At 44.6% G+C, this 13,844-nt stretch overlaps 1 protein-coding gene across 1 annotated transcript in view; it reads left to right on the top strand.

Annotated features, from left to right (window-relative positions):
• Positions 1 to 13,844, top strand: part of LOC139407969 (dystrophin-like protein 1) — a 257,732-nt gene that overhangs the window by 231,349 nt on the left and 12,539 nt on the right. Inside the window, exons 13-14 of the mRNA XM_071151829.1 lie at positions 10,659 to 10,824; positions 11,372 to 11,566. Coding sequence (XP_071007930.1) covers positions 10,659 to 10,824; positions 11,372 to 11,566 — 361 coding nt within the window. The remainder of the gene's footprint in view (positions 1 to 10,658; positions 10,825 to 11,371; positions 11,567 to 13,844) is intronic.

Here is a 13,844-nt window from a genome sequence, read left to right as displayed (position 1 = left end):
TAAACAACTACCCACAAACCATAGTGGGAAAACAGGCTGCCTAAGTATGGTTCTCAATCTGAGACAACGATGACAGCTGCCTCTGATTGGGAACCATACCAGGCCAAACACCTAGAAATATAACACACAGAGCCAAAACATAGAATGCCCACCCCAACTCACGCCCTGACCAAACTAAAACAGAGACACTAAAAAGGAACTAAGGTCAGGACGTGACACACACATACAAAATAATACACAAAATACCAATTACTCACCAGTAACCCAGCTCAGCATGATGATTATTTACATAATTATTGACAAAACATGATTAATACACCATGTGGTAAAACATTTTAGAAAGTCCATTTGTAGATTCTCTACAGACTATCAGTGACATTTCAACTATCTACTAAACCTAACCTTAACCCTTACCCTAAAATGAACCCTTACCCTAAACCTAGTCACAACCCTAACATAATTAACCCTTAGTCTAAACTTGACCCTAGCAAACAGTTGCTTATCAACAGATACAGTAGTATGAACAGCTCTACAGCATCTACAGATGGACTATCCAGATAAAGTCTGACCCACCGTGCCTATTGAATTACTGTCATCTTTAGAGTGCTGCACTGTTTAAACAAGAGAGTAGAATGGTTTCAGTTGTGTTATTATCAGAATTTGTGGACAAATTTGATGACCTGAGACTCGACTTGATAGCCAATAAAAATAACTTGAGGCTTGAGTTGGACTTGAGACTGATGACTTGAAATTATCTGGCCAGGTTTGTAATGTTTTGCCACTCATTTTGTGGAACAGTCTACGTGGATTACTCCACACGCAGCCAGAGACAGTAGCCGGAGCATTGCCCTTGTAACATAAAAAAACTGCAACAAATTGGCTAGTGAAATCGGCACTCTGATTGAACCAGCAAACTGTCTATCAACACAGGTCTGGTGAACTAGCGAACATATTGCTGATTTGCTGTATACTTATAGGATTGAGTGCAGTGCAAACGTCAAATTGTAGAGAGAGAGGATTGCTGTAATAAATAAATATGCAGCTCCAAAAATTGTTTGGTGATCAAGAATATTCATTGTTTACTTCGCTCTCAAAACTTACGCCAGTGAAGAGTGCTTTTTTTCTCTTGTTGAAATGATTTCTGCTGCTTTTACATGTTTAAAAGCATAGGCCCTATGTGGTAAATCTATATTAAATGTTGTATTTTATTTTAGCCTTTATTTAGCTATGTAAGTCAGTTAAGAACAAATTCTTATTTACAATGACGGCCTACACCGGCCAAACCCGGACAACGCTAGGCCAATTGTGCGCCGCCCTATGGGACTCCCAATCACGTCTGGATGTGATACAGCCTGGATTTGAAGCAGGTACTATAGTGACGCCTCTTGAACTGAGATGCAGTGCCCTAGACCGCTGCACTAGACCGCTGGGAGCCCCAACATATAATAATACAATAATTTCTAGCATTTCATCATTCCACCCCCCTAACGTTTTTTTGCAACACATAGACATTTTTACATTATAGGACCAGTTTATTGGTTGTAATTGCCAATAGGGTAATTGTATGGTCCTGGGGAACAAGTGCTTATATTATGTACAATAGGTGTACCTGTTTGAGATCCTGCTAGACAGATTCAATGTGGTTTCTCAAGGGGACGCTGTACAGCCTTGCCCTCTCCCTGTGTCCGTTCAGATAGGACAGGTTAAGCCAGTTACGGAGGCTAATTCTTTCGGAATATTGCCCGTGTGTATTTGGTAAACCTACTTGTATATTTTGTATGATATGGCGCTTTCACCATTGGATCACCAAGACCTGTAAATAAATCTACACTCTCAGCACGTCAACCTGCCTTATCTTCTGCTGATTTCATGCCCTTATGACTGCTGTGCAACCCCTAGTAGCCTCAATAAATATACAAAGGTTTTTAGTTCAATAAGTCGTTGAATGTATAGATTTTTTTTTAAACTTGACTTGAGACTTGACTTGAAAACTTGTGACTCAACTTGCTCTTAGAATGCACGACTTTGACTTGACTCGAGTCTTGACCCGTTCTACTCGGGACTCTGCTTGAGACTCAGACCTTGTGACGTGAGACTTGGTTGTGGCTCGAATAATAGTGACTTGATCACACCTCTGGTTACTATTGTTTAACGTCAGATTGGTTTTCATTTACCTAGTTGGGACATATAGGTCATACGCTCCTCACACTAGCTGTGCGGAATCAACAAACACACACAAGCACACGAAGCGCCTGGAGACCAGTGGCAACAATTTCACAACTGTGCTCAACCTACTGTATTTACACACACACACACACACACACACACACACACACACACACACACACACACACACACACACACACACACACACACACACACAGAGAGAGAGTGTGAGCAACAAGCCTGACAGTCTCACACACGGACCTCGTAGAACACACACACAGTCAAAGCGTTAGCAACAAGCCTGACAGTCTCACACACGGACCTCGTAGAAGGTAGTAGAAAATCACTTTTGACACTTTGTCTCCCATACACAGTCTTATGTAACAGTCTACTTCATTTTAGGCCTTTGATGTTATGCGATGAGGGCTAATGGTGTAGTTTATTCATTTATCCAGCAGTATGGTGGGAGATGGTTCCCTGGGGAAAGCCCTGCCTCTTCTGATACAACCACAGACAGTATTTTTGGCATTGAAAGAGAACTTTCCTTCTACAAATCCCAGGCATGGACATGGGAATTAGATACAGCAGGGGTTCAAACTGTAGAACCCAGTTCCTACATTTTAATATAAAAATGGATTTTATCAAACAAAACTATGCTACATTTTATCTCTGGCACCCTCAGGATGACAAATCAGAGCAAGATTACTGAATGTAAGTACATTATTTACCTTCAGAGGTGAATTTATCAAACTAGTTGCCGTGATAAGTTTTTTGTTGTTGTGCACTCTCCTCAAACAATAGCATGATGTTTTTTCACTGTAATAGCTACTGTAAATTGGACATGCTCATGTCCTGGAAAGTTTGCTGTTACTTACAACGTCATTCTTGTCACATTAGCACACGTTAGCAACAACCGTCCCAGTAGAGGGACACTGATCCTACGGGATCCTTAAGAGGTTATTAAAGTCTAAGGTGGGGCCGTGGAACATCAGAGCCAGCCAGCGGGAGCTTACAGAGTCTTTGTCCTTATCTGTCTGTCCAAACCCCAGCACAGGCATGGCTACAGGCACTAAACCCATTAGTTCTGCTGCCTGCCGTGCTGTGTGGCATTAAGACTTAGCCCACGGGTAGTTTCAACTGACCCTTAATGAGAATGGAGAATTAATAACCCACTTAGAGGTTAAAAAAACAATAATAAACATATTATAAAACTAAACATTTTGAAATTATGAATAAGTGAAGCAGAGGAGGATGTGACTGCCTTATAAAGTCTAGTTCTGAAGGCCAGAGTGTGTGTGTGGGTGTGAGACTGGGTAACCGGGTAGCTGGTCCTGACACCTCTATCCCCTATCTGCCAGTGCAGTCAGTCAATGGCCTTGAGACAGTGATGTTACTAACTTTGTGCGACAGGAAGGAAGAGACAGATTCTTTATTCTAAGCCAATCAGGTGTCAAGGTGGGTCAAGTACATCACTTCCCTTCACGCCTCAGAGGGATGGCCTGGAGGGGAGCGAATAGCAATCGGCCCAGTTAGGTTGCTACAGCGCCAAATCTCTGAGACTGAATGGATTTCTAAACAAAGTGCTGACAGTAGCTGAGATTTTAGGGTAGTTAGCTGGTCTGTGAAAGCTCACACTCATCACAATCATCTATGGTAGGAAAGAGAGAATAGGGTGGAAGGATGGGGGAGAGGAGGAGAGAAGGATCACTAACATTTTCAGAGAAGTGTGAATATTTGTTTCTTTATTCTCTCTGCCTGACAACATGAGGATAATCCTGAACTGGGTGGTAATAGAGTTGTACATCCTCTGGTTATTCTAGGGTTGTAAACCTTGACACTAAATCGTTGATCGAAACCCTTTTCAACAGATGCACTTGGCTGTTGGCTGATCCAGACTTACAGGTGTCACTGGAAGTTCATTACAGTTTTAACTTGTTACAGTTAATTAGAAACACATTATTGAGCCATCAATTAGACCAGGCTAGAGTAGATGTAGTGTAATCGAGACTGAAGACTAAGTTGTGGGTGGATGCTAACCACCAAGTCGGCTCCAGTTAGAGTGAGGTGGACAAGAATCCCCAATGAATACTTGACTATTTATCATCAGCACCAATGAGCACTACATCTACTCTAGCCTGGTCTAATTGATGGCTCAATAATTGGTTTCTAATTAACTGTAACAAGTTAAAACTGTATTGAACTTCCAGTTACACCTGCAAGTCTGGAGCACCAATGAATGCTAATGAGTCCAACAATTATGTGAGGGTTGGAGTGTGCCCCTGTAAATAAAACAATTTTATAGAAGAAAATTGTGCCGTCTGGTTTGCTTAATATAGGCTATTTGAAATAATTTATACTTTTCATGCTTAAATATACTTTTGCAATTACATTTACTTTTGATACTTAAGTATATTTTAAACCAAATACTTTTAGACTTTTACTTAATTAAGTAGTATTTTACTGGGTGACTTTCACTTTTACTTTCTATTAAGGCATCTTTACTTTCAATCAAATATGACATTTGGATACTTTTTCCACCACAACTATAAGAATAACAGTGACTATAAGGTATCAAAGTTACAGACAACACTCTTTGGTCAATAACGCATACTGGTGGAGAGTCCTCTGATGGCTGTCAAAACAAAGAATGTTTGGTGTGCTCTGCAGCCATCTTTGTAGGGTCAGGTGACAGGTCACTTGATTGGTCACCTGAGCAGGACGCCATCTTTGTTTAGGAATATAATTTGATAGTGTAACATGGGTCTTTCGAGCGAGATGCAATACACCTACTGTGACACGGCAGAGGAGCAAAGAAACACAGCAACAGTCTCACCGTTAGAAGATCCCATCCCGAACCTTATCTCAGAAAACAATGTACACTGATTCCTCTACAACATCGACAACAACCCGTGGCAGCACATGCCCAACGTCTATTACCTTTCCAACTAGAATCCACAGTTTATCTGACTCCTTGGGGGAAGGAGTGCAGGTGCAGAGTGCCAGCACCAGGGAGCTACATCCCAGTGGAGGACAGCAGGCCAAAACTGCGACCCCCGTCGACCAGCTATCCCGTGTTCGGATCCTCTGCCCCAACACTGTGAGGGCAAGAAGTGGTCACTACACTAAACTACACCCAACTCATGACTAGCCCACATGACACTGCTGCCCACGTTTCAGTCACACTACCACTAACATATTCCTCGGCAGGAATGGAAGAGCTGGCGAGATTGACCCTGTAGAAAGCCACCATCGCTACAGAGGCCACCATCCCCACACAGACCTACACTGTCACAAAATCACTGCCACAAACACAAATTTCAAGTAGGCAGTCGGCCAAAAGTCCCTACCAGCAGTATGGAAATGTGACAATACACTCTATCTTGATGTTGTTAATCCCACCAAACCAGTCATGGACTGGTGGGGATGCCCTGAGCTACCAGTCTTCCAAACACCAGCTGTTCCACCCACCAGCTCAGGCTTAGTCTGCATGACACAAGCTCAGACTCCCTCAGCTGCTCTATTCTATTCAACTGACGAACCGTGGGCTGCACCTGCCCAGCCAGTTTATCCTCCATGGACCACTCCTGTCCTACCAGCTTACCAGTAGCTGCCTGCTGCCCCTCACCAGCCAGCTCACTTGCCTGGACCTGCTGCATCGCTCCATCTAGCTCACCTGCCTGGAACTGCTGCACCGCTCCACCTAACTTATCCGCCTGGACCTGTTGCACCGCTCAAGCCGGCTCACCTGCCTGGACCTCTTCCACAGTGTTGAACACTATATATCTTAGTGCACAGAGATAGTGAAGCAGCCTTCAGAACATATCAAAAGTGGATCAAGGACGGTGAGCGTTGTCGGAAGTGGGCTCCCGAGTGGCAGTCTAAGGCACTGCATCTCAATGCTAGAGGCGTCACTACAGACACCCTTGATCAAATTCAGGCTGTATCACAACTGGCCATGATTGGGAGTCCCATAGGGCGGCGTACAATTGGCCCAGCGTCATCCGGGTTTGGCCGGTGTAGGAAGAATAAGAATTAGTTCTTAACTGACTTGCCTAGTTAAATAAAGGTTAAAGGTTAAATAAAGGTTAAATAAAGGTTAAATAAAGGTTAAAGGTAAAAGGTTAAATAAAGGTTAAATAAAGGTTAAATAAAGGTTAAATAAAGGTTAAATAAAGGTTAAATAAAGGTTAAATAAAGGTTAAATAAAGGTTAAAGGTTAAATAAAGGTTAAATAAAGGTTAAATAAAGGTTAAAGGTTAAATAAAGGTTAAATTAAAAAATACAAATGTAAAGTGTGGCTGCACTAACCATGGCCCCGATGCATGCACCCAGAGAAAACCATGCAGAGAATGCAATGAAGCACATCTCTAAGTGCTTCATAGTGTTGCCAAGCCGAGCTCCAGTGTCCTGCTTGTCACCCCTCTAGACAAAGTGGCCAGGCCAGCAGAGAGGTACCCCATAAAGGGAGCTTTCACAGCCACCCGACTGGCCCTTGATGAGCAGTCCTATCCCGTGCCAGCCCGTGCCAGCCATGTAGAAGTGCTATCACATCATGCCTTTGACAAGGCACACCCACTGATACTCATCGGAGCGGACTACACCAACCTGATAGAGATGATCAGGCTAGGGCCAGCTGGTAGACCAGCAGTTTGGTTGAATATGCAGTTTGGTTGGACACTCCAGAGCCCTGATGGTCACATGCCTCAGCAGATACAAACCCAGCAATGCCTGTTCACATCCGCTCTCTACTTTTCGCAGCATGAAGTTGGTCACGGCAAGACCAGGAAGCTGTGTACATCCTAGAAGCCTGAACTAAGAGGTTGCTAAAGGACCCCGGAAAAGCAAAAGTATACAATGCCGAGATCCAAAAGCCCATCGAGGCAGGGTGCTTCACCAAGCTAACTGGAGAGGCAGGCCACCAAGACCACCAAGATGACCCAGCCTAGCTGAAGAGGTCCATCTTCTGTGGTCTCACGACAGTAAGCCCCAGTCTACAAGTGCCTGGCCACTTTGGTGGCTCTCAGGGAAGATGCTTCCTTTGCACAGAGAATGGGGGTAGGATAGTGTCACCTACATTAAGACGTTTTGTTCCAGCCTCTGGGATGTTCACAGCTTTCTGGACTTGGTGTAATTGTGTCACCAACTTCTTGCTGCGGAAGGGGAGAACGTCAGCTGCAAGATTCGCTCCACATGTTGGTAGATGTCATCTACCGTCGGGCAGATGGATGTGAACAGGGTCCTCAGTGCCTCCAGTCTCAGAATTGATAACCTGTGGAATCCTCTCATCAAACCAAACGTTGCTTCGCAGCTTTTAATTATTTTTTATTTGATTAAATATGCCGAAAATGCTGTAAGGTGTTGATAAGAACATGTCTGTCTGGCTCAACTTGAACTTTCTTTTCCTCCCTCACTCTCTCTTTCTCTCACTCATTCTCTCGCTCCCCCTCTGCTGTTATCTTTCTCTCAATCTTCACAGACACATTTAGTATGTCCATTCTCCGTGTTATTATTCAGGCTGCGTTCACCATCACCACAAAGCAGCATTTTCGGAGCATGTCTCACAGTCACATCTCAGATCAATCCAGGACAAATATGACACCTTCCTTCTCCAAGGCATTTCGGACAAAACTCAGTTTACCTTTCACACTTTGATCAGTACAGTGTATCTTCTCCTCATAGTCACATACATTTTGGCCTTCACATCTCATGTTCAGTCCTGGCGGTACTTGATGTGTCGTATGGTGGTATATTACCCTGACAGTGCCGTTAGACTGTCGGGATTTACAGATGAGCTCTGACGCTGATGGCCCGCTTTAATGGAGGCTAGATCACCGCTATTTGTCGCTAAGTGGAGTGATGATGGAATCTGTTCTGTCTTTTACCCTCACTCCTTCCTGGCGTTTACTGTCATGGGGTGAATGGAGGATGAGAATATGGGGAAAGAGGAGGGTGAGGGGTGTGTTGAAGGGGAGTACATTACAGTAAGCCTTGAGATGGAGTGGCTCCATCTAGTGTCTGCACAGTTCAGAGGTTTCTCATTAGAAACAAAGTCATTCAGCTGTTTTTCTCATTTCATCACCATCAACTGTTTCTCTTTACAGTAATTGCATCAATACTGATGACAGAAAGCTGAACATCCACGTTACCTTGGTTAGAGTTTTGTAGCTGTGGTATGATGAAAGCAGAATTGTATCTTCTGACTCTAGCAACAGTCTCATGACTCCATTCATGCTCCATTCTCCTTGAAGTGAGAGCAATGCAGTGCTATAGAGACATGGGCTCTATAACAGCCAAGAATATGCTCCTTGATGTAAGAAAACCACAGTAGAAAAGTTCCTATAGAAACCATCATAAAGTTGGAAGAAGTGCTCAATGTCAAGTTAGAAGTAGCAGAGTAGCACTCATTGTCAACTATTCACAATGAGATGGGCCTCGTTCTTTGCTATATCCCGATCGCTTCTCTTGTCAGGATATATGCAACAAATCCAATGGCACTGTGCCTCACCGTGGAATGACCTTCCAGCTTTTTTAAAAGAGGTTGCCCCTACAGTTGAAGTCAGACGTTTACATACACTTAGATTGGAGTCATTAAAACTCGTTTTTCAACCACTCCACAAATGTCTTGTTAACAGACTATATTTTTGGCAAGTCTGTTAGGACATCTACTTTGTGCATGACACAAGTAATTTTTCCAACAATTGTAGACCACAGGTCTGGTTCATCCTTGGGAACAATTTCCAAACGCCTGAAGGTACCACGTTCATCTGTAGAAACAATAGTACGCAAGTATAAACACCATGGGACCACGCAGCCGTCATACCGCTCAGGAAGGAGATGCGTTCTGTCTCCTAGAGATGAACGTACTTTGGTGCGAAAAGTGCAAATCAATCCCAGAAAAACAGCAAAGGACCTTGTGAAGATGCTGGAGGAATCGGGTACAAAAGTATCTAAATCCACAGTAAAATTAGTCCTATATTGACATAACCTGAAAGGCCACTCAGCAAGACAGAAGCCACTGCTCCAAAACCGCCATAAAAAAGCCAGACTACGGTTTGCAACTGCACATGGGGACAAAGATCGTACTTTTTGGAGAAATGTCCTCTGGTCTGATGAAACAAAAATACAACTGTTTGACCATCATGACCATTGTTATGTTTGGAGGAAAAAGGGGGAGGCTTACAAGCCGAAGAACACCATCCCAACCGTGAAACACGGGGGTGGTCGCATCATGTTGTGGGGGTGCTTGGCTGCAAGAGGGAATGGTGCACTTCATAAAATTGATGACATCATGAGGGAGGAAAGATCTCAAGACATCAGTCAGGAAGTTAAAGCTTGGTCGCAAGTGGGTCTTCCAAAGTTGTGGCAAAATGGCTTAAGGACAACAAAGTCAAGGTATTGGAGTGGCCATCACAAAGCCCTGACCTCAATCCCATAGAAAATTTGTGGGCAGAACTGAAAAAGCATGTGCGAGCAAGGTGGCCGACAAACCTTACTCATTTACACCAGCTCTGTCAGGAGGAATGGGACAAAATTAACCCAACTTATTGTGGGAAGCTTGTGGAAGGCTACCCGAAATGTTTGATCCAAGTTAAACAATTTAAAGGCAATGCTACCAAATGCTAATTGAGTGTATGTAAACTTCTGACCCACTGGGAATGTGATGAAAGATATAATAGCTGAAATAAATGATTCTCTCTACTATTATTCTGACATTTCACATTCTTAAAATAAAGTAGTGATCCTAACTGACCATAAACAGGGATTTTTTCCTGGGATTAAATGTCAGGAATTGTGAAAAACTGAGTTTAAATGTATTTGGCTAAAGTGTATGTAAACTTCTGACTTCAACTGTAAGTTCTGGCTAATATTACCCATGTAGACTAATGCACATGCACATCCCTTGATATTGTAGAACTCCGGCCATCATCAGTCTCTCTCCATGTGTACTGTTTCTGAGAAAACATGGCTAGGAATCCAAACAGCGCTGTTTGCTCCTATGATAATCCCAAGGGTTGTCTGTCCCCTGAGCCTGGTGTTGAAGCCTGGGCTAGAGAAGAAACAGTTTGTTTTCTTCTTAGTCTCTGGTTTCTATGATTAGTGACTACTGCCACTGCAGGCGGCAGCCTTAAATGGGAACTGTAATTCTTCTTCTCTTGGTTTAATCCTGCGACAGACCACTCATGGCATTACATTTTCAGAAGCTTAAACTTGAAGTGTGACAGCCCTCGTCTTGCTCCACGAGTTATGGGTTTTGTGACACATACAGAAATACACAAATATACTTACAGTGACACTCAATAGTCTGAAGTCACTATTAAGTGTTTGTTGGTGTACAGGCATATCTCAGGAGTGTCTGTTCTCTCTCTCTCTCTCTCATGTGTGTGAACATGCTGTACAGCAGTGTCTCGCACGTGTGCATGCATGTGTGTTCTCTCTCTTCCAAGTATGTCCTTATCTCAGGTGTGTGTGTTGTGTGTGTTGTCTCCCCCCAGGTGCACCTGTTGAAGGACCAACTGAGTGCGGAGGCTACAGCCAGACTGGAGGCCCAGGCCAGAGTGCACCAGCTGCTGCTCCAGAACAAGGACCTGCTGCAGCACATCTCTCTACTGGTCAAACAGATCCAGGAACTGGAGGTCAAAATGTCTGGGCCCAGGTCCAGTGAGTACACACAGGATGCATGACCACACACACACACACAAACATACGCATGACACACATGCACACACAGACTCCCTTCATCTCATTATCCACTCAAAGACCCTGTTTGTCTTCTCCTCCCCTACTGCACATGTATTCTCTCCCTCCCCCATCTCTCTCTCATCACACACCAGCGTGGACTCCAACGGACCAACCAGCATGTTATCGTGTAACATGTTACATTACTTCACACATTTTTCAGCTGCATCATTATACAACATGTTACACCTCAGCGGACCAACCAGCTCTACACCTCAGCCACCTCAGCCCCCTCCTCTCCTCCTGATATCACACCCCACACACACCTCACTTCCTCCTAATGTAGTGTTTGACACCGTTTCACACTCCCTACCAGGGGTGGATGGGAATTAGCCTCATGTTAGCAGTTAAACAGGTGAATGATAGCTCAGTTAGCTCAATGTGTGGAAGGATCTTTATCTTTAATGAAACTAACCTCCTTCCTTACTCTCTCCCCCTTTTCTCCCCTCCCACTCTTCACCTCCTCCAGTGGGTTCCCAGGACAGTCTATTGGAGATCACTTTCCGTTCCACTTTCCCCCCAGTGTTGTGTGACCCAATGACCACTCGACCCCAGGACCACGCCAGCCTCACCCTGCCAGCGCTGGGCATCAACATGGGCGTGGGCCAGGACAATACGGTCAACCCACTCTTCTCTTCCTCCCTACCCCTGGGCAGCCCCCTAGGTAGGGAACCGTGTCTCCTCAAGCTTGAATGTTTCCGCTTCCTGCCCGGACCCCCAACACCTGACCCTCGCCCTGCTACTCCTCCACAGCGGAGGGGTCAGAATGGAGTGAAAGGTCAGGAGGGGTCGGGGGTGGTGATGTCATCAACCCGCGACGAGGTACTGGGCAGTCTAGAGCTGCTGAGGTTCCGGGAGTCTGGCATTGCGTCCGAGTACGCGTCCACTGATGATAGTGATGAGACAGAGGAGAGAGAAGAGAGGGAGGAGATGGAGGAGAGAGAGGAGATGGAGGAGAGGGATATTATATACGGCTGGGGGTCTGACGAGGAGACTCTCCGCCTACTAAATGTGCTCAACAGACAGGGACCACCAGACTGCCTGGGGGATGAGATAGCAGTGTAGCTCGACAACACACATTCACAATACACAAAAGCACATGCTCGTACATGCAACATGCTCTCACACATGCACACACTCCTAAACACACACAGTCACACACACACACACCTTACTGATCGACTCAGACCTAAACACACATATCCCCACCAGGTAAAAACACTAGTGAAGAGCCATAACCTGACCCCTACTTCTCCCCCCTCGCTGCTCTCAGAATAATCAGAAACAGATTTCTTTACTGCACCTCTGTGTGTGTACCCCAGCCTACAGGTTATGGCTGAAACTGCTCCCCTTAAACTGTGGTCACTGTCTACATACAGTGTAATGGTGTGAGGAGCCGGTGAGGTATCAGTGTTGTACAGTACAGGCCCTAAAGTGTACAGGACTGTTGACTGGTATACATACTCTGTTGGTGTTTGTTAGAGAGGAAACCGTATCCACACTTCGTAAGCAAATACTATTTTTAGTAAGAATATGATATCTGTATGTATAGATGGAAAACAACATTTTCTACATGGTCATGTGATGCTGTGTTTTATGTGTTATGTTGGTTGATACCGTATTATTCCAGTGCTTTTTGTTTCTGAATAATCTGTGTTTTGGAAGCATGTGTGCACTGGTTTTCACAGAACCACCCCTCCCCTGCTCTAACTGGTGTCTAACCTATGTAAATCTGGGATTATTCAGACCTCCGGGTATGCTGTTGCTTTTTCATTCATTTACAAGACTTTGTTCCGTAACAGTGACTAGAGCGCCTACCAGAAACGGTTCCCCTTTAAGGCCTTGTGCACTAACACCGACGTAGAGCACCTGCCAAATACTGCTCTTATTAAGCCCTAGGCACCTATGACAACACTCTGTGTGGGTAGTAAAGAAGTTATGGTGATAACTATATAAAGTAGTATATAAAAGGCCCATAGCAAGTCAAGTCACTTCCTCTCAGTCAGTTATACTCAGCTCATCTCTTGCATCAGGTTCAATAGAGAGCAGAGAATTGAAGGTGACAATCAAAAGAACTTAAAAGCAAACTGTTTGATCTCTGAAGTTTCGATTCTCATGTTTGTGTAACCCACCTGACCCAGAGTGCTGTGTGTGTGTGTGTGTGTGTGTGTGTGTGTGTGTGTGTGTGTGTGTGTGTGTGTGTGTGTGTGTGTGTGTGTGTGTGTGTGTGTGTGTGTGTGTGTGTGTGTGTGTGTGTGTGTGTGTGTGTGAGAACAGTTATCATACTGCCTCCAATCAACCCTTTCTGTGATCTCCTTGAGAGGGTGAGTGAGGTCTAAGCTGTACTCATCCACTAGTTAGCATGGTGGTCGTGTCAGTTCTCCTCTCTGCCTTACTATGCTCATCCAGGTCACCATGTAGTTGAACCTGTTTTTCACTCTGGGCCATCTCACTGTGGTAGGAGAGAGGGTGAGTTAAGGTCCGTGAGGGAGAGAGAAATACAGAGAGAGAGTTAATTAGAAAAAAGGAGGGGGCAGAACATACTGTGTACACATTTTCACACATCTCTCTCTCTCTATCTCTCTCTCTCTCTCTCTCTCTCTCTCTCTCTCTCTCTCTCTCTCTCTCTCTCTCTCTCTCTCTGTCTCTCTCTGTCTCTGTCTTTGTCTCTGTATGTGTGTGGTTAAGATCCAGCTGTTCCACTTCCTCAGTCACCCACACAACAGCATTTGGCCTCCTCCTCTCTAGATCCCCACACACAACCCTCTGGGATAAACACTCCCTATGTAGACTATTTTCATCCTCCTCCTTTACTCTCTTCCTCCCCTCTTATCCACTCCTCTCCGTTTCTTCCCTGCTGAAGGACATATTGATGATTTATAAGAGCGATTGGCTCCGGACCGGAATTAATTATCTCCATTCTGAAACCTAGTCACGTTTCT

Source organism: Oncorhynchus clarkii, chromosome 4 (genome assembly GCF_045791955.1).
Source record: "Oncorhynchus clarkii lewisi isolate Uvic-CL-2024 chromosome 4, UVic_Ocla_1.0, whole genome shotgun sequence".
Lineage (NCBI taxonomy): Eukaryota > Metazoa > Chordata > Actinopteri > Salmoniformes > Salmonidae > Oncorhynchus > Oncorhynchus clarkii.
This window is presented reverse-complemented; position numbering and strand designations above follow the sequence as displayed.